We start from the raw sequence: 18,988 nt of genomic DNA, 5'->3' as shown, positions 1-18,988 counted from the left end.
ATTAAATTCCTAAAATTTCTAATAATTGAAATACTCAGTATTAAAGTAGGATTAAAATAAGATAACTAATATAATTTTTAATAAATTGTTATTTATTTTTATTCTACATGATACTTTAGATTCTTTTAACTTTTGGGTTTGAGCCGCAAGCAAAGCTGTTTAGATTTTGTATCGAAAAATCCTAGTACATTTGAACGCTACAAACGCCTGACTGTATTTTGTATTTCATTGTTATCTTCTCAATAATTTTTATTGAACAAAACTTGAAATATTTATAAACTAATAGTACGCATATATAATAATATAGATGTATTTCATAAAAATAACAAATATGATTAGCGCTATTACACCGTTTGTTCCTCTTCGTAAGCGATTAGGACAAGCGCTATCGCGCTGTTAGGGATTTTTCGACCCTGTTTTTTCAAAGACTACTGGGATTCAAACGGTTAATTATAATACAAGAATCTTACTTTTTCTTACCCTCCTCTACCTTCATCTGTTTCACATCTGTCATCACGCGAAAGAGTTTATAATTTGTTAAAATATTTTCTGAAACAGTTATTAATATTGTATTTTAAGCATTTAAATAGGATTTAGGGAATACAAATTTACTTTAGTAATACTGTATTATCATTTTCTATCTAAAAACATATTCTTACCTACTATTTGTTTATCTATTTTATACTCTTGGGATATTCTTTCTATAGAGTATTCTACTGCATTTTCTTGATGTTTAGTCAAAAATGTTACTACTTCTTTTATGGTACATTTATACTTCTGAGGATCAAGCGATTCATAAAATTCATTTAAAGAATATTGCCTTCTATCCTGTGGTAATGGCCTAGATGAGGCTTGTGTTGGTTCAATCTAGTAATAAAAAAATATCAATTTATTTCATAATAGTTACAAATAAATAAATATATCCACAAAAGATTTCTAAATGAAATATACCTCTGGATCTTTGGACTGAACGAAGACACTCTTTAAACGATCATTTAATTCATGGTCCTTTTTGTACTGAGTGTCTTTCAAATTAGGTTTTACTAAAATAGAAATAACTTTTAAAAATGTAAAAAGCTATTATTACATGATATAGAAAATGACTAATTCTTAAAACTGGTACTCTTGTTTAAAAAAAAAACAAAATTTTATAACATACAACTATATCTCACATTTTGCCATGCAAAAGCTATAATTAAATAATCTATATCACTTAAGTTTAAGCTACGTGTAAAAAAATAAAAATAATTGTTTTATTTCTTTTATTTCTGTAAATTCTATTATTTCTATTCTATCTGTATCTATATCTATTTCCAAAAATTCTTTTATTTTCAATTATAACAAAAATGTTAATCTAAAAAATATAGAACTTGAAATAGAATTTGAGAAAGAAATTTACATTTATCTACAATTTCTCTTTGTCTCTGTACTGATGGATATTCAGGAGCAGGAACTGGCTTCTCCTTATCAAGAATACGTACTGTACGATTTTCAATGTTAAATGAACGAATTGGTCGCGTAATATAAGAGTACACCTTTCCCATTTCTATAACAAAAAAGAATATAAAAAGTATAACTTAAATTGTATTTTATATACATATATATTTAAAAAAAACGGAACAATTTTAAAGAAGTTATTGTGTTTTCATACCAACTTTTTGGTTAATATTCTTGTTTATACCAGATTCAATACTTTGATTTCTATGCAATAATATTATTTTATTTGATGAAAGTAAATCTAAATATTAAATTACAAAACGAATATTTTTATTTCAAGTTGTAAAGATATTATTAGAAGTTACTATTGCGCTACTCAGAACATTTATTACTTTGTGACCACAAATATAGTTATAGTCAAGACAAAAATAATTTTTTTGTTACTGACTTTGTTCTATACTGTTTGGACGTTATTTGGTAACAAAGTTCCAACACATTTCTCAAATAAATGAAATTATACATTTTGATATTATACATATTTTGCAATAAAAAAATATTTCTACAAAAATGCATAAAACATTGAATACTATTGGTGAAAACTAGAAATCAGAAACGTTGTTGATAGGTTATTAACAATATAATACGTATAATTTAATTTTCTATTAAGCCATTCATTACTTAACATTCCATTATTTAAATATTAACTATGAAACAAAAAAGGCAAAAATCAAGTATATAATAAGTTTATAGTCATATAAATGTTTGATATAGATATTTAATTTACGCAGGTTAGAAAAGTTAGGAAAATAAAATTTTATGTGTTTACGAACACACCTATCCACCATTAACGGGACGAGTTTCGGAACGTTCAGTAAAATTAGTTGCATGCAGGTTCTCGTGAAGACGCGCTGAAAAGAAACATACCGTATGTGTCAACGATTTTCTAATATACCAGTTAAATGTGATAATTTATGTAAAATATAAAATTAATAGTTCAAGATTTATCGATAACGAGTCACCATAATATGATTTGCACAGAAATAGATTAGAACGTAACTACGTGTTCAACAGCTTACGCGTAACCGCCAAAATTACGGACAGAAACGCCATCTTGTGCAAAGATGTTGACATTTTACTAAATTAAGAAAAATTACATGATCGCTATTTTGTTCGAGTCCTACGACTCGATTTTCAGTATTTAGAAATATAAAAAAATGCTAACTTCATGTATTAATTGACCCATCAACCGGTTTTGTCAATTATAAGGTGATAATGATGTTGCTAGCGGAAAATCGCGTTAAAGAATTAGCCTCTTGTGTATATCTTTGTGTTTACAAACACAGAACAGATTAAACTCCTTTAGCAAATTTTACTGATATAACACAATTTTTTTTGCAGAAAAGGACATAACACAGGTTAAAAATGTTTTACGCTCATTTCGTGTTGGCCAAAAAAGGGCCGTTAGCACGTATTTGGTTAGCCGCTCACTGGGATAAAAAATTAACGAAAGCCCATGTATTCGAGACGAATATTGAAAAATCTGTAGATGGTATATTACAGCCAAAGGTATTTATAAAATACGCCTTTTTTAATTTTTATGTATATGAACTTATAAATTTCTAATATTCTTGTTATGATTCTAGATTTATGACAATATGAATTTTATGTTTTTTTAGACATTACATAAGATCTTTTATAGTAGAGTGTTACTTAAATATATATTATCTAAATCTCATAGATTTTTGTTCATTTTATTCTATTTTCTAGAATACAATATTTTTTTATGAAAAGAATTCTTAATATTTCTATAAAATATATGGTTTTTATTTTTTGTGTCACTATTTTATTATAGGTAAAAATGGCTTTAAGAACATCTGGTCATTTATTGTTGGGTGTGGTACGTATATATTCAAGGAAAGCTAAATATCTCTTAGCCGATTGTAATGAAGCCTTTGTCAAAATAAAAATGGCCTTTAGGCCTGGTATGGTAGATTTACCAGAAGAACATAGAGAAGCTGCTGTAACAGCTATAACATTACCTGAAGTGTTTCATGATTTTGATACAGCAATGCCAGAATTAAAGTAAATATATAAGAATTAAATAGAAACTTTAATGAAGATAATTACATAAAAATAAAAGCTTATTTTATAAATATTGTTATTTAATACTAATGCTATATTTCAGAGATGTTGACATTGAAGCACAATTTAGTTTAAACCAGTCACGAGCGGAAGAAATCACTATGAGGGAAGATTATGGCAGTTTAGCTTTAGTTACGCATGATCAAGGATTTGGTGACATGAGTTTTGATGCTGAACCTCCAGAATTGTTAAGACATGCTGGTGCTGTAGAACCATCATTAGATCAGGTATGTTTTGTCACTTTAACATGTTGACATTTTATATGAAGAATAAAATCTATATTCATTTTTCAGACTCATATGTTGTTCACTGATGGACCAGGGATCGAAGCAACTTTAGAGCAAAAGGAAAAAGAACCAGTACCAGGTCCATCGGTAACAGCGCAAGCTATGGATATAGATATGCCAATTAGAGATGATGGTTTTGGTGGTCATCTTGGTCAAGATATTATATGTAAGCAACTTACATTAATATATGCAATTGAAATGATAATTATATTTATAACAAGCTTTATTTCTTTATTTAGCTGGTGGGTTGTTTGAGGGTGGTTTATTTGATGAAGCACCAATGGGTGAAGTACCTGTACCTGAGGTGAGTGCAGTAGCAGAAACACAAGAACCTGGTGTAGTTTCTGGAGGTCCACCTTCTGTGCATGATGAATCAGAAGAAGAAATGGGAGATCGTTTTGGAGGTCCACCATCTCCCATGGATGGAATGAGGTAATTAATAAATTGTATTTTACACATTCAAAATTTATATTAAATAAATGTATGTATATATCATATTAAATTTAACATTTTCTGTATAGTACTGATGAATCCAGACCCGTTTCTCCAGCTGCACCTGGTGAAGAAATTGAAGGAAGAATAAGTGTTGCCAGTCGCCGTTTCACTCCTGCTCCACCCAATGTCCCTGAAGAACGTCCAATGGAACCTATGGAAGAAGCTCCACCTCTACAGGATCAAACTACGTTATTACATGATGAAGAAGAGAGTTTCGCTCTCGCACCTGTTGATACATCTGCCTTAAAAGGTTTGTGATATTATATTTTATTTCAGTTGTGATATTAATTGTTATAATCTAATTTTAACAAAATTAATAGGATTTACAAAAGCAAAACGCAAGCGTAAACTCATTGTGGATGAGGTAAAAAATATCTCTGGTGAAGAAATGAAAGCACAATTATCAGATATTAGTGACATTATTACTACATTAGATTTGGCACCACCTACGAAAAGATTAATGCATTGGAAAGAAACTGGTGGAGTCGAAAAATTGTTTGCTTTACCAGGAAGACCAATACCAGCACGTGTATTATTTAAGGTAATGTATTTCATATTTAATAATCATCAAGTATGTATGTATCCGCCATTTAAAAAAAATATAATTTTATTTTCTAACAATATAGAATTATCAACGACATTTAACTAGCAAGTCTTACGATCATGAGGACTTTGGACGTTTAGTAGGTGAAGAAGAAGGCATGCCTTTAGAACAAATGAGAGAACCTGCAGAACCTGATTCGTATGAACAAACTATTCTCAGTAAACGCATGGCTCGCAAACGAAAAGCACCAGCGGATGAAGAGGTACATCATATTGTTTATTTTTAAATCTTTCTTCTATTATAAAACCTCTTTTTTAAAACTGTATGAGTTTATTAATGTATTTTATTATTTTTAGATAAGGCCACCACCTCCAGCGCCAGCACCTCCTCCAATAGATGTTGCCTCTGAAGCAATGGATGTTCCTAGTATAGTCCCCCAACCAAGTCTTCCCTCTGCAGAATCACCAGTACCTCAACCTGAGATGTCTTTACCAACTGAATCATCAGTATCTGAAATTAGTGGTATTGTGCCTCCTATTGAAGAAGCGGATATGGTTCCTGTAGTTCCCGAAACATCTTTAATTCCTTCAGAAATTCCTGAAATTCCTCCTAATGAAGCTATTACTGCATCTGAAGAACCAGTTGTTCCACCTACACTAATAGAACCAGAAGTCGTTCCTACACCTGTTGAAATGCCACAAATGGAAAATATGGGCTATGATCAGGTTAATTTTATTCCTTAGATATATATAAATATATGATATTATATCACGCAGATATTAACGAATCTGAATATACATAGGCGCAATCTCAAGTACCCTATATGGGATATGATGAACATCATCAACCACCCCACACACCAGCTGTATCAGAAAGAGGACCAGCAACGCCATGGAATCATGAAGATTATGAATTTCCACCATCTGTAGGTCCTGTACGTATAATGTTTATTTACTTATATTAAATTATAATACATTCGAAGCAACTAAATGTATAATATAATCTTTTACTTTTCTAGCAAGAAGAACAACAAATAGATGAAACTTATGAACAGTTTGAAGAACGAGTTCTTAATAAGAGAGCATCACACATGTATCATGTTATCAAAAGTAAACTAGACACCAAAGATAGATTGACACTATCAGAAATGGCATATAAAAACAATCGCAAGCAGGTTTGTATTCTAGCAGAACTTATAATTGTAATATAATTGTAGAAATTTAATTCATGTTATTATTGATTCATTTTTTTAGGTTGCGCAAAAATTCTACACATTATTAGTTCTAAAAAAATTCCAAGTATTAGAGCTCAATCAAGACCATCCATATACTGAGATTGTAGTCAGTAAAGGACCAAAATTTGAGAATCCTGCATTATAAAATTGCTATAGGTATTTCTTACCATACATTTATTGTTAAAAAATGATGGAGACAGAGAGGATTGTAGCTATTTTTAATCATACATAAAATAAGCGATTTATCTAAATTCTTTTGAAAGATAAATTGTAAAATAATATATAAAGCTATTATAACTCTTTGGGAATATCTGCATAAGACAAAAGAATTTTATAAATCATGTTTTAAAGTCCTGATTCAGGAATGTATACGTTTTGTATAAATCAAAGTAGAATTATTTTGGACCTTCCGTATCTTTATTGTGATAAAAAAATTCAATCAAAGATTCGCGAATATATTACCATTGATAAATGTTTTACATTGGCAAAAAATCAATTGTCTTCATTAAATTTATTATCAATCCGAACAGGGTTTGTATATAATATTAATATGTAGTAAAAATATATTTTATATCTTAATATTTACAAACAACTTTGAGTCTATACTGCAGGATGGTCCAAAATTACTAATAATTGTGTAAGATAATTTATGAAATTATGATAAAAAGCATTTTGTTAAAAATGTCATAAAATGAAATTATTTATGATTTAAATCGATGTATTATTTTCAAATTTCTCAAACTTAAAAATATCAAATGCTTCAATAATTTTTTTTTATTAGCATACTTACACATTAATACTATTATAAACAATTATTAATGGAAGAATCAAGGGAATGTTTTACGGATAATACTTTTATGTATTGCAGTCATACTTTAGAATCAATAGTGTGATTAAGTTATTTTTCAGAGATCTATATAAATATTATTTACTATTATATTTTGTTTAGACTCGATATAATCTGTATAGTTACTTTTCCGTATAAATTACTGCAAATTTATGATCTTCTATAGTTTATATTTACACTGTGAACAACATTCCAAAGAGCATTGATTTAATAGTCTCGCTTTTTTGTGTGTTTCAATCTTTTTATTGTACAATTTCTTCATTATATTTTGAAAAAAACGTATTAATTATATAAAAAAGAAATAAAAATTGTTTGACTCCTACTATTTTTTCAAAGAAAATAGCGTTATGGTTAGTGCTTTAATTACTCCGACCATAAAAAAATGTTCAATAATTTATTGTTATATATGTATACCAGTTCCATGGAATACATGTGTTAAATCATATTTAAAAAAAGTACTATATTTTATCAAATTAACATGTCTGAAATTTCTCGAAAACGATCATATAACATTGTAAATATACATGCACAGCAAATAACATAAACTATCATTACGCACGTAATGGCGTTTAAGGCGTATCATGAAAAAAATCGACTGCTATACCATATACTTAAAATGCCTGATTGTAAATAGTCTCATGATTCACTAATTAATATACATCTGTTTATAAAATAAAAAAAAGATTTCTGAAATATTTTCTTTAAAATTTGAACCCTAAAGTACATATCATATAATGCTTAAAAATATTAATTATTTTCCATTAATAAACTGTTACATGTGTAAAAATTTATTAAATTTGAAGATTAAAATTAATTTTAAGATCTTTTTGCTTTAATACACGCCGTGTACGATATACACATGACGTGTTTATGCATTAAATGCTTTTTTATAACAGGCGTATTCATTGTATTGAATATATCTAAAATTGTTATTTTAAGTTAACAAATTCCCTTTCCGATATGACTATACTTAGTTTTCGAAAATTGCACTTTGAATGATGAACAGCATATTATATATACCTTCAAAATCCCGCCAGTTTTTAAATATTAAACATATTTCACACTGATATGATAAATTTTACATGAACTATAAAATTACATGAACTATAAAATTTGTTATGTTTCCAATACTTTAGTATGTTCTCCTATTATTATTTAAAGCGTGAAATATATACACAATATTTTTATATGTGAAAGCTTTATTTTATTTATTACCAGCAAATTCATTCATGAGCGTTAATGTTAAATTGTAATCCTTATTACTTAAATTATGAAATAGTATTTGAAGTGAAGAATAATTTAATCTTTCTGGTATAACAAATCATGGGAAAAAGATGTGTAAACCCATTTTAATTCTACTCTTCCAATTCACCAGATTCCATTGCTTCGCGGTATGATTTATCCTTCGTACGTTCTGGATCTAGTTTAATCATATCATCGATTCTAAGGATAGTTATCGCTGCTTCCGTGGCAAATTTCAAAGATTTTATTTTCGAAATTGCTGGTTCTAACACCCCAGCTTTTTTGTTATCTTTAATGGTACCTTCAAGCAAATCTAGACCAACCCTATAAAAGAAAATTAATATTGCTTTACATTATCATTAAAGTATGTAAAATAAATGTTATCATGTAATATTTATTTTAAAATATTACCACTTTAGATCAGCAAGATCTGCTTTTGTTTGACTGGAATTATGATAAGCACGTAATTTTGCAACAAGATCTGTAGCATCCTGTGCCGCATTAACTGCTAATGTTTTCGGTATAATCAGCAATGATCTTGCGAATTCAGCAATAGCTAATTGTTCTCGAGAACTCTATAAAATATAAATGTTCCAGCCCAAGAATAATTTAATAATCCGTAATATTATAAGAAACTAAACTTACGAGTGATGTAGCAAAATTTTCCAAATAAATTGAAAGTGCTGCTTCAACACAGCCTCCTCCCGCAACCACACTTTTACTTTCTAAAACTCGTTTTACTGCGCATAATGCATCATGCACAGATCGTTCCATTTCATCACAGTAGTAATCATTTGGTCCTCGTAATATCAAAGAACTTGCTGTTCTTGCTTTTGGCCTATTATAAATAATATAAAAGCTTTTTTGTCTTAGCTTTAAAGTCATTCTTTTTTTAATCCCCTGCCATACTTTTATGAATATGAGTCGTGATGAGAATTTTGAGCCAAACCTAAATATCACGAGTCAGGCTCGTGGTCTTAATCTCGAGCCAAGTATGAATGTCTCGAATGATGTGTTTTCTAAACACCGGGGCGGCTATGTCGCACTCAGTCGCACGATATCATGTTTCAAGTTCCGACACTGTCTCCGCCGCTTCGACTCCTTTCCCGACCATTCGGGCACAACGTTCGAGCCCGGATTTTTCCAAGTTAAATGGTATGGCAAGGGGTTAAATAACGAACTTAAAAACAAACCCTTTAATAAGAATAAGCTCATCATCGCAAACCATTTCTTGTACTACTTCAGCAGCTTCTCCAAGGAAATTAGAGTCAAAACTTTCTTCTCCTTCCATATTAGTTAAAGAAGTAAGAAACTGAGCGCCTGTAGCTTTTGCAATCCTTTTCAAATCTGCTTTTTTGCATCTACGAACTGCCATTGCTTTAGCTTCTATAAAATACTAAACAAATACAAAAAATTATATGAATTGGCCATCTCTCAAATAAAAACATACGATAATCTGTATATAATTTAAATATACTTTTAAACAAAGGTCATCAATTCCTCCAGATACAAGAATGACATTTGTACCCGCTGCAAGAATCTTTTGAATACGCTCTTTTGTAATATCTGCTTCACGTTGCCGCACTGCTTCTAACTTTTCAGGATCTGTGATCAGTACCTCAACTCCCAATTTCATTTTAGTCTTTTGCAAAGAGAAATCTAAACATGCAATTTTTGCATTAACTATTCTTTTAATCATTGCTTGAGAAGCTACAGTGCAATTCAGTGCATAACCCTGCACTATTACAGACTCTCTAACACTTTTCCCATGAGCCTTTAAAACATTAACTGCTTTCACAGGATATATAAATCCTCCTTTTCCATCACTAACTTTTACTGCATTTGAAGCATCAACAACCATGTTTCCAAAGAAATCAGCATCACTATTAATTTATTAAGGAAATAATCATGGTATTACAACATTCAGTTGCTATAAATATAATAATATGATAATTATGAAATTTAATTTATATAATGAAATAAAAAGGATACGCTCCAATGATTTTACTGGACATAGAAGTTTTTGCTACATTAACTAAACAATCTCTTCCAAGCTCATCTACACTAACAGTTAAATGTTCTTGAATATATTTACAGGCTTCCCTAAAATATAAATGATTGGAACACACATATAAATTATCTTTACTGTCTTAATTAATAAGTTAATAATAATTGTATAAATCTTTTTCAATAATGTGAGACTTACTTGCAAGCAAGCCTATAGCCACTAATTACAGATGTTGGATGAATCTTTTGTTTTACAAGCTCATCAGCATTTTTTAATAGTTCAGCTGCAACTATTACCTGTTTAAATAGAAAGATAAATTATTTCTTATGTGAAAATAATTTATTTACATTATTTTAAAAACAAAAAGTTAAATAAATAAGCTTACTACTGATGTGGTTCCATCGCCAACTTCTTCATCTTGTAGTTGAGCTAATTCTACCAAAACTCTTGCAGCTGGGTGTTCAACTTCTAACAAACGTAAAATAGTTGCTCCGTCATTAGTAACTGTAACATCCTATAATAATTCAAGTATGTAAAGTACAAATTCAAAAAATAATATAATCTTTATACAAGCATACAAGAATGTATTTTGTAAAAACATTTACATACTCCAATGTCATCTACAAGCATTTTATCCAAGCCAACAGGACCCAAAGAACTCTTCACTATATTAGCGATTGCACATGCTGCCATGACTATAAAATAAAAAACAAAAAGGAATAAAATAATTATACTTAATATACCAATTTTATGTATATTCAACAAAATGTACACCTTTTATTTTTGAAATTTTTTATTTAAAACATTATTTTATCATTACATACACATATAATATATATATAATATAATATATATTATTCTATTTATTAATATATAAAAATCTTTCTAAGAATAATTGACAGAAATATCCACATTTGAACAAATATCGAATAAATTGAAGTATAACCAAATTCTGAAATAAAATGCGTTAGCGACATACCATTTTGAGTTCTTACAGGAGCCCCAGACTGTCGAATACCGCCAACAACTAGAGGACTGGCTACTGTCGACATTTTATAATATTTTTATCACTTTTCTTTGATATTATAAGTAAACGATAATCTTGAAATTTCAATTGCCGACTAAACTATTACCACAATGCGATCCGCGTGTGCCGTTGCTGATGATTGATGATGATGATCAGCGACGCCTATCCCAGTTACTTCCTTTTATGGACAAACTTAACGTTATATTCTATTGGTTAAATTCCCCCAAAACAATATTTCATTGGTTCAAATTGGACAAAACATGTCTTCTATTGTTTTCCAGAAGCACTTACCAACATATTCTTAATATACATATGTATGTTATAATTATATAGTTATATATTTACTTGATATAGTTTGTAAATACTTGCAAAGTAAGTATTTACTTATCTTACACTTAATTAATATGGAATCTTTCATCAAATATTGAAATTATAAATTGAAATGTATATGTGTATTTAAGCTATTAGATATTAATTATAAGTTACAATTTATAATTATTGATAAGAGATACATATACAATAAAAATGTCATTGTTAAACATTGTTTTTATTGATCGTGTTGCGAAATTTTGAATTTTGTTTCTACAGGAATAACTTGCAAAAGTTGGTAATAATTTTCAATTAATACAAGTTAGTGAAGTCAGAGGAAATAAAGTTTAGTATACATAAAAGATTTGTGAAATATTTAAAGTAAAAATAATATATCTTTTATTTTGAGTAATATTTATATATTTCATTTTAAATGTTAACAATATTATGTAATACTCATTGACAATCTCGTTAAAGCCGAAAAGTTTATACTTAAATAACCTATTTAAATAGAGGAGCTATTAGTGTGTTATTTAATGTTAAATAATTACTTTCAGGTATGACACTCTTAACACAATTGTATGCTTACACTTTAAAAAACTCCAAATCTCTCATAAATGCTGCTTCTACCAATATAGGTTTGTAGAAAATAAACATATTATATTTTCAATCTTTAATATTATATTTCTTCATAAATTTATTTATATAAAATGGGTGCTATTTCTATGTGGTACTGTTTTTAATTTTTATATTAATAGTATGTGTAAGGCATGCATCAAAAAAATTTAGTGGTAGTACACGTATCAGTCCTGGTCATCCAAGGCCTAAACATAGAGGATGGCGAGTACAAGATGGACATTATGTAGAAAAATCTACAATATTAGCTACACAACGTAAACTTCGATTTCATCCAGGACTATATGTAAATATAAAAAAGAATTGTACTCATATGCCAAATATATGTTATTTGCTAAATAAAGATGTATTAATTATTTGTTTTACAGGTTGGTTTTGGTAGAGATGGTACATTATATGCTTTAGAAAAGGGAAAAGTATTTGTCACCTGTGAGAAGATTAATCCAAATCTGGACCGTGCTTGGGCTAAAGCACACTATGCTAACAGAGAAAACACTGTGATATATAAAAAACATTTTAATGTTATTCCTGATCCACAAGATAATAGATTTGTATTAATTGATGCTCTTTAAATACAATTGTTTTATTGTTCTTATATTCTGATTATAAATCAAAAATATAAATGAAAAAAAACCAAGATTGTTTTTTAATGTTTCATAAATTTAATCATATAATATTATTTAAGTATTGTTAAACATTTTCAAATGTAGCACTTTCTGCCCATTGGAATGATTGGTATTTTATGATTTGGTTTTCAGAAAAGAAAGCGTATACTTGTGTTTTTCGAACATGGCAAGCAATCCGGCACTGTGCTGAAAGTTCAGTTATTGGAATTTCCTCTTTTTTATCTTTACATAAAATTATGAATTGGGAGTGAAACATAATGGGATCTCCTATAACAAAAATATAAATAATTTAAATATTTGTCTATCTCTATTAACAATATATAAACAATATATCTTAGATTACCAGGATAAGCTAAAAAATCTCCTCCAAATTTTTCTCCATTTGTTACATAATATCCTCTTTCCCATAAATCTTTATATGTCTTATATCGAAGTTGTTGTTTCTCATTTGAAGGATACTTCCATTCTATTATTTCTATATCATTTTCATCTGTCCATGGGTATGCTGAAAACATATTTCCATAAAATACCTAAGAAATAGAAATAAATATTTTAGATATAAGTGTAGTATCGTTTAATTTCATGCTTTTTCTTCTGGTCAATATCATTTTTCTCCTTACCTGTATGGGTTTGAATCAAAGCTTCACTTTTGTCTAATTTGGGTAATTTTGCCATTTCTTCCTTTAATAAATCTTGTCTATTTATTTCAATATTATTAAATGCTGCTTGTACTTTTGGATCTAATGATTTCATTACTTTTTTCTTCCTTGTATCTATCCCAAGCATTTTTCGCTTTTTCCCTTCTATAATTTTGTCCATCATACCAATTATCTATAAGAATATATATTATTTCTACCAAATTATAACTTTTTAGTAGGATATCAACATATTTGTAAAAAGTATTCCCTTAGTAACCTGTTTTTGTCTTTCTTTCTTTAAACATTTTTCTTGTTCTACATATAATGTATTTCTATATTCTTCAAAAGCTTGTTTTAGAGAATTGGACGGTGGTTTTTGAAGACATGAATATCGTACGAGACGTGCAATATTCTTTTCAAGCAAAAGAGATACTTCTTCTGGTTGTAAGAGTAATGGAAGACCCAAAAATATATCTTGCCTAGGTTTCTTTGGAAGACAACCTATAAGTTCTCCAATTATTCGATAGTCCTTTCTAAGCTTCAACCAATCTAGAAACCAGATAAAAGTTAAAATTGATATATTGTACTAAAAAATAAAATTATCATTTATATTTACATCTTTAATTTTAAAAGTAATAGCAGGATTGTATTACCTTCTGCACTCCATATAAAGACATTGTTTCTTGATAAAATTAAGTCTATCATTTTTCTAAGATAATCAACTTTTCAAATCTTTACAATTGTATTAAATATATTTATTTTATATGTAATGTTAAACATTACAATTTATTACATGTTTTTCCATGTTGTTTTCAGTAACCAATCAAATTAGATGTTAAATGCTGATCCACATATGACAATTTTTTAGTAACTTTCCTGATCAATAAACACAAAAATTTCGTTTAATTGCCTCACAATCTTGTAAAGTATTATACAACATTTATAAGAAGGATTGTACATTATATCTAAATACGATATTTATCACGATATTATTTTCAAAATTCAAATCTAAATTATTGTAATTCTTCCTGTGACTTATTCGACAATAATAACGTTTATGTGTCCATTACTTTCTTTGCAATTGCTAAATTTCATCGCTTACTTCGTTAATACCGAAAATATTACTGTACTATGCATTGATTCTATCACATCATATTACAATGTTAAAACATGGCAAAAATATTTGAATTCAACAGATGTCGCTATTCATCATTTCTGAATAATTATTTTGGGTAGAAGGGGAAGGAAGAGGATTGTCGAACATCTGTCACCAAGCGAAGGCTACGTCCGTTTTAGTCCCAAAAACCGCAATACCGTCATGGTACCCGGTTTTATAATTTTTTGAAGAACATCCAATATATTTGTAATCGGAACCGCGTTAATACAGTGGTTTTATTTCTATTCTAACGTTTGTTCATATTTGGTGAGTGATTAAACGATATACCGATTATTCTTGTTTACCAATTGCGTAATGAACAAATAAACCGAAATTGAAGGGCAAGCCCTTCAATTGAAGAGCTGCTTACCTTTGTGACTAACCTTCAAGTTTGAAACGTGCATACATACTTCTTATTTCTCTGAATTAGACTTACAGTGATTATAAAAAGTATTTGTATATATCCTTATTTTCCAATGATACTTTTATTTATCAGGTTCTACGTTTCATCTTCATAGTATTAAATTAAATATTATTAAATTTTTACAGTTATATGAAAATACTATTAAATGATAAGAAGTTTAACACGTTGACTGTCACGCGCATTTTACACATTTTGTCTTGTATGTCGCGTAAATTGGAATATGGTTCTATACCATAACATTGAATTTTTGCAAAATATGATCCAAATTGTTTACAGTGTTGACAATTTTTGTAAGAATCTAAAAAGGTTCTAAAAAATTCTAAAAAATTTAGTAAAACGTGAGTCACTAATGACCACTGTGGCAATCAACATGTTAATATACTTAGACCTAATTGATTAGTAAATGCTATAAGAAAAAGAATAATGTGCAGATACGTTTTGTAGCCACTGAACGTGTTTTAATAATACTAATTTGTTATAATATTTATTTTGAATAATATTTCTTTTTGTTTCAATATGTTTTATAAATTTTTACCAATTATAAGAACATAATGAATATAGTGTTAAGTAAAGATAATTACTTTTCCCATGCAATGGTCTATTTAAATAGTTTAATATACTGCTGTTAAATAAAACATTTAAAGTTATTTCCGTTATTAATTTTTGTTATTAAAAACAATTTTTATATATGCTTTCTATTGTAAAATATATAAATATAGGAGTATAATAATTTATATAGTTTCTAACTTAAAGTATGAAAATAATAATATTTATTTATTACTACAATACAGGAAAGATGAGTTCAGGCAGACCAATCAAATGTGTGGTAGTAGGAGATGGAACAGTAGGAAAAACATGTATGTTAATATCATATACAACTGATAGTTTTCCAGGAGAATATGTTCCTACAGTGTAAGTATAATCTTTGTACATACTAAAACATTTTTTGATTATAATATAATATGAGTAACATATATAAGCTGTGTGTGATTAACACTTTGATGACCACGTTGGTCATATATGACCAGACCCTGGTCTCCTGTGACACCATGGTGGTCATTAGTGCATCTAACGGTGCACTGTGTTAAAACAATGTGGCATTCCTGAGCCAAACATATGATTCTGGTATGGCCATCAAAGTGTTAAAAGATATTTAGAAAATATATTTGTGCTTTTAAATTTAATATTCATATGAATTTTTGTCGTCCACTTTTTTCATGAAGCTGTGAAATGAGATAGTTAATATTAATAAGATAATTTTGGATTATTATTATTATTTGGATTATTATTTGGACAAATTTGAATTACATTATAATTTTTTAAATTCTAAAATCTTTTCAGAACTTGTAAAATATTTCATTTAATATTTAATTTAAAATTTTTTAAACATAAATTTTATCATTTTTTATAGGTTTGACAATTATTCAGCACCTATGGTTGTGGATGGAATACCTGTTAGTCTAGGGCTTTGGGATACAGCAGGTCAAGAAGATTATGACAGGCTCCGTCCACTTTCATATCCACAGACTGATGTTTTTCTAATTTGTTTCTCAGTAACAAGCCCTTCATCTTTTGAAAATGTTACCAGCAAATGGTATCCAGAGATAAAACATCACTGCCCAGATGCCCCAATGATACTTGTTGGAACTAAAATAGATTTACGAGATGATCGTGAGACACTTACTGCCTTAGCTGAACAAGGTCTTAGCGCTATAAAACGTGAACAAGGACAAAAATTGGCAAATAAGGTATAAACATTTATAACTGTATAACAAAGTCAGATACAAGAAAATAAATTACAATAATTTCCTAACTGGTAAATAATTTCGAACATAATCTATAGATTCGTGCAGTGAAATATATGGAATGTTCTGCACTCACACAACGTGGTCTAAAACAAGTGTTTGATGAAGCAGTACGTGCTGTTTTAAGACCTGAACCCCAAAAACGCAGACAGAGAAGATGCATTATGCTATAAACAATAAATAATCAAGATTCAATATAGGTAAAATCACGTATAAACTGACAGACTGAAATTAATTTTCTCAGAAACAAACGGACAAAATATGAATGTTTTGAAAAAAGGAAGGTAGCAAACCATGCATTTTAATAAATTCCTCTGGCAGCTATAGTTTAATGCATCATAAATTGAGTACAATTTGCAGCTTGCATTTTTTAAAAACAAGCTGTAAAACTAACATAAGACTAGAAACTAAATAAAAATGTATGACATTACTATAATTTTTAACCAGTACTTAATGTTTAAATACATAAAAATAATTCCAAATTTGCATGTATCCCAGGTAGTGGTTTCAGACATTAATAATTTCGTACATCAATGCACTAGTCATGTACTAATGTACTATATCTTATTGTTTGCCATTATTTTTTTCATAAAATAACAATTTTCTATTTTATAACATAATGATTTAATTCACGTTGAAACGAGACTAATATGTATTGCAATAACAATTTAGAATGTTGGATCTTAAAATTTTGGTCATAAAGCTGCCAGATTTCTAAATTTTTATACCTATAATAGTAAAAACATTCATTTAGTATACACATATGATAGATATAACAATCAATATACTAACAATTTTTATAAAATGTAAAATAGCATTATAGAATTATTTAAACAGACAGTGCCATAGCAACGAAGAAAAAATCAAATCAATGACACAAACATTTTTTATGTCAGTTCTAGACAATATATGTATGTATTTTTTAAATCTCATATTAGAAAACATTAAAAAAGGTGTAAAGGAATTGAAGAATCTCATAATAAGAAATATTTTGTATTTATCTTAAAATTTTTGATAAATATTATGGTTGTAATATTTCTTTGTACTCTAACAGAAAAATAACACATTATGCATAAAATACTGCCAACAAATATTCATGTACGTCTTTTTGCAAATCTGATAGCTTTATATGGCACACTTTATTGTCTAGAATTTGAACATTCTTCTCGTAACTACATAATACAAAACACGTCGTAATGTATTATGTGCATATTGATATTTATTTTATTTTGACTATATACTGAGTAATCATACTCTAAAGAGAATTTATTACAAAAACACTTTAAAAACTTTTACGTCTGAAATTGTATTTCTGTTGTTGCATGTGGCAGATACAATTTTACAGATTGTTGCACTGGTGCAATCTGATTAATGAAAGGCTCTAAATTATTTTTCATAAAAACTGCGGAGTGTATTGTGAAAAGAATAATCAAAATATATATTGAAATACATAAGAAAATGTAATACCAGTAACAAACATATGGTGCAAAGTATGCCTATAATACAGAGAACATAGCACAATTTATTTTAAACAGTAACCATGACATTTTTAACCTTCCATTATTATTTTTATAAAATTCATTTAGATCAATCTTTGCATTTAAAAGGTTAGTAACAGATTTTACAGTAATGAATACATCATAGAACAACTATTGTTTTTCTGCTTTTATGTATAAAATTAAAACACATCCATACTTATATTTAATTTATTATTGTGGACTTTTTTCTGTATTGTAACATAGTTCATTTATACTTTATAATAGTAAAACATATTTTGATAATATTACATGCTCTCTATAAAAGGACTCAATAAAAAAATAGTGTGATGATAATTAACAAATATTCCATCACTTATGAACTTGCTATTTTTTTATATTTGGAAGAAAGCTTAGGATATAGAAAGATAGGACATGCGTGCCATATGCTTTCAAATTTATAAAAGAAATATTGAATATCATACTTAGTTGTACTTTTATTCAATGTGCATTTCGAATGAATTAAAAATATGTCACAATATTTAAAAAGAAAAATATTCCTAGTATAAGTGGGGGTGAATTAAGAATGAGGCATATTAATGCTTGCTAAGTGTACATACTGTAGCATAGTGGTAACATGCTCTAAATTTCAATCA

The 18,988-nt window shown here is 28.3% G+C and overlaps 6 protein-coding genes across 10 annotated transcripts; 3 read left to right on the top strand and 3 right to left on the bottom strand.

Annotated features, from left to right (window-relative positions):
- Positions 1-71: 71 nt before the first annotated feature.
- LOC100744406 (protein NDUFAF4 homolog) lies at positions 72-2,494 on the bottom strand. Of its 3 annotated transcripts, none has more exons than XM_033319285.1 (5): positions 2,362-2,494; positions 1,400-1,546; positions 952-1,043; positions 660-867; positions 72-549 (listed from the first exon to the last, which is right to left on the bottom strand). In XM_033319285.1, exons 2-5 carry the CDS (start codon positions 1,542-1,544, stop codon positions 467-469), a joined length of 528 nt encoding a protein of 175 aa, XP_033175176.1. In that variant the 5' UTR covers positions 1,545-1,546; positions 2,362-2,494; the 3' UTR covers positions 72-466. The 3 variants fall into 3 exon arrangements, with proteins under 3 accessions (XP_033175176.1, XP_012237590.1, XP_003487273.1); XM_012382167.3 differs by lacking the exon at positions 2,362-2,494 and adding an exon at positions 1,656-1,970; XM_003487225.4 differs by lacking the exon at positions 2,362-2,494 and adding an exon at positions 1,652-1,970 and having other exon boundaries at positions 74-549.
- On the top strand, positions 2,239-6,573 carry LOC100743935 (double-strand-break repair protein rad21 homolog). 3 transcript variants are annotated; one of them, XM_003487221.4, is made up of 13 exons: positions 2,239-2,362; positions 2,836-3,003; positions 3,290-3,519; positions 3,623-3,806; positions 3,873-4,032; positions 4,106-4,298; positions 4,388-4,611; positions 4,682-4,902; positions 4,988-5,167; positions 5,262-5,630; positions 5,708-5,839; positions 5,924-6,079; positions 6,159-6,573. In XM_003487221.4, the coding sequence occupies exons 2-13, from the start codon at positions 2,860-2,862 to the stop codon at positions 6,282-6,284; spliced, it is 2,319 nt and encodes a 772-aa protein (XP_003487269.1). In that variant the 5' UTR covers positions 2,239-2,362; positions 2,836-2,859; the 3' UTR covers positions 6,285-6,573. The 3 variants fall into 3 exon arrangements, with proteins under 3 accessions (XP_003487269.1, XP_012237586.1, XP_012237587.1); XM_012382163.3 differs by having other exon boundaries at positions 2,325-2,703; XM_012382164.3 differs by lacking the exon at positions 2,239-2,362 and adding an exon at positions 2,505-2,752.
- Positions 6,574-8,167: 1,594 nt separating this feature from the next.
- Positions 8,168-11,447, bottom strand: LOC100744053 (T-complex protein 1 subunit alpha). The gene is made up of 10 exons (XM_003487222.4): positions 11,216-11,447; positions 10,846-10,931; positions 10,622-10,750; positions 10,435-10,532; positions 10,221-10,331; positions 9,706-10,111; positions 9,422-9,624; positions 8,874-9,066; positions 8,640-8,803; positions 8,168-8,552 (listed from the first exon to the last, which is right to left on the bottom strand). Exons 1-10 carry the CDS (start codon positions 11,286-11,288, stop codon positions 8,342-8,344), a joined length of 1,674 nt encoding a protein of 557 aa, XP_003487270.1. The 5' UTR covers positions 11,289-11,447; the 3' UTR covers positions 8,168-8,341.
- A 395-nt stretch (positions 11,448-11,842) lies between these two features.
- Positions 11,843-12,843, top strand: LOC100743821 (39S ribosomal protein L27, mitochondrial). Its single transcript, XM_024365670.2, has 4 exons — positions 11,843-11,866; positions 12,130-12,210; positions 12,331-12,494; positions 12,577-12,843. The coding sequence occupies exons 2-4, from the start codon at positions 12,132-12,134 to the stop codon at positions 12,778-12,780; spliced, it is 447 nt and encodes a 148-aa protein (XP_024221438.1). The 5' UTR covers positions 11,843-11,866; positions 12,130-12,131; the 3' UTR covers positions 12,781-12,843.
- LOC100743700 (tRNA-splicing endonuclease subunit Sen34) lies at positions 12,712-14,646 on the bottom strand. The gene is made up of 5 exons (XM_003487219.4): positions 14,126-14,646; positions 13,750-14,021; positions 13,455-13,665; positions 13,178-13,339; positions 12,712-13,101 (listed from the first exon to the last, which is right to left on the bottom strand). Exons 1-5 carry the CDS (start codon positions 14,175-14,177, stop codon positions 12,899-12,901), a joined length of 900 nt encoding a protein of 299 aa, XP_003487267.1. The 5' UTR covers positions 14,178-14,646; the 3' UTR covers positions 12,712-12,898.
- Positions 14,647-14,738: 92 nt separating this feature from the next.
- Positions 14,739-17,246, top strand: LOC100743585 (ras-related C3 botulinum toxin substrate 1). Its single transcript, XM_003487218.4, has 4 exons — positions 14,739-14,895; positions 15,844-15,964; positions 16,464-16,800; positions 16,896-17,246. The coding sequence occupies exons 2-4, from the start codon at positions 15,849-15,851 to the stop codon at positions 17,028-17,030; spliced, it is 588 nt and encodes a 195-aa protein (XP_003487266.1). The 5' UTR covers positions 14,739-14,895; positions 15,844-15,848; the 3' UTR covers positions 17,031-17,246.
- Positions 17,247-18,988: the final 1,742 nt, after the last annotated feature.

Source organism: Bombus impatiens, unplaced genomic scaffold (assembly GCF_000188095.3).
Source record: "Bombus impatiens unplaced genomic scaffold, BIMP_2.2 scf_0144, whole genome shotgun sequence".
Classification (NCBI taxonomy): Eukaryota; Metazoa; Arthropoda; class Insecta; order Hymenoptera; family Apidae; genus Bombus; species Bombus impatiens.
The sequence above is the reverse complement of the archived record's forward strand: the minus strand, read 5'-3'. Positions and strand labels throughout refer to the sequence as shown.

Excerpts from the sequence above, each read along its gene's own strand:
- LOC100744406 (XM_033319285.1), bottom strand. The coding sequence starts at position 1,544 with ATGGGAAAGGTGTACTCTTATATTACGCGACCAATTCGTTCATTTAAC. Across the intron at positions 1,044-1,399 it reads AAGAGAAATTGTAGATAAAT|TAAAACCTAATTTGAAAGAC; the intron begins GTAAATTTCTTT and ends TTTCTATTTTAG. Across the intron at positions 868-951 it reads TTCAGTCCAAAGATCCAGAG|ATTGAACCAACACAAGCCTC; the intron begins GTATATTTCATT and ends TTTTATTACTAG.
- LOC100743935 (XM_003487221.4), top strand. The coding sequence starts at position 2,860 with ATGTTTTACGCTCATTTCGTGTTGGCCAAAAAAGGGCCGTTAGCACGT. Across the intron at positions 4,299-4,387 it reads TCTCCCATGGATGGAATGAG|TACTGATGAATCCAGACCCG; the intron begins GTAATTAATAAA and ends TTTTCTGTATAG. Across the intron at positions 5,840-5,923 it reads TTCCACCATCTGTAGGTCCT|CAAGAAGAACAACAAATAGA; the intron begins GTACGTATAATG and ends TTACTTTTCTAG.
- LOC100744053 (XM_003487222.4), bottom strand. The coding sequence starts at position 11,288 with ATGTCGACAGTAGCCAGTCCTCTAGTTGTTGGCGGTATTCGACAGTCT. Across the intron at positions 10,332-10,434 it reads GGCTATAGGCTTGCTTGCAA|GGAAGCCTGTAAATATATTC; the intron begins GTAAGTCTCACA and ends TTTATATTTTAG. Across the intron at positions 9,625-9,705 it reads TTGATGACCTTTGTTTAAAA|TATTTTATAGAAGCTAAAGC; the intron begins GTATATTTAAAT and ends GTATTTGTTTAG.
- LOC100743821 (XM_024365670.2), top strand. The coding sequence starts at position 12,132 with ATGACACTCTTAACACAATTGTATGCTTACACTTTAAAAAACTCCAAA. Across the intron at positions 12,211-12,330 it reads TGCTGCTTCTACCAATATAG|TATGTGTAAGGCATGCATCA; the intron begins GTTTGTAGAAAA and ends TTATATTAATAG. Across the intron at positions 12,495-12,576 it reads GATTTCATCCAGGACTATAT|GTTGGTTTTGGTAGAGATGG; the intron begins GTAAATATAAAA and ends TTTGTTTTACAG.
- LOC100743700 (XM_003487219.4), bottom strand. The coding sequence starts at position 14,177 with ATGATAGACTTAATTTTATCAAGAAACAATGTCTTTATATGGAGTGCA. Across the intron at positions 13,666-13,749 it reads AGAAAGAAAGACAAAAACAG|ATAATTGGTATGATGGACAA; the intron begins GTTACTAAGGGA and ends ATATTCTTATAG. Across the intron at positions 13,340-13,454 it reads TTTGATTCAAACCCATACAG|CATACCCATGGACAGATGAA; the intron begins GTAAGGAGAAAA and ends ATATGTTTTCAG.
- LOC100743585 (XM_003487218.4), top strand. The coding sequence starts at position 15,849 with ATGAGTTCAGGCAGACCAATCAAATGTGTGGTAGTAGGAGATGGAACA. Across the intron at positions 15,965-16,463 it reads GGAGAATATGTTCCTACAGT|GTTTGACAATTATTCAGCAC; the intron begins GTAAGTATAATC and ends CATTTTTTATAG. Across the intron at positions 16,801-16,895 it reads GACAAAAATTGGCAAATAAG|ATTCGTGCAGTGAAATATAT; the intron begins GTATAAACATTT and ends CATAATCTATAG.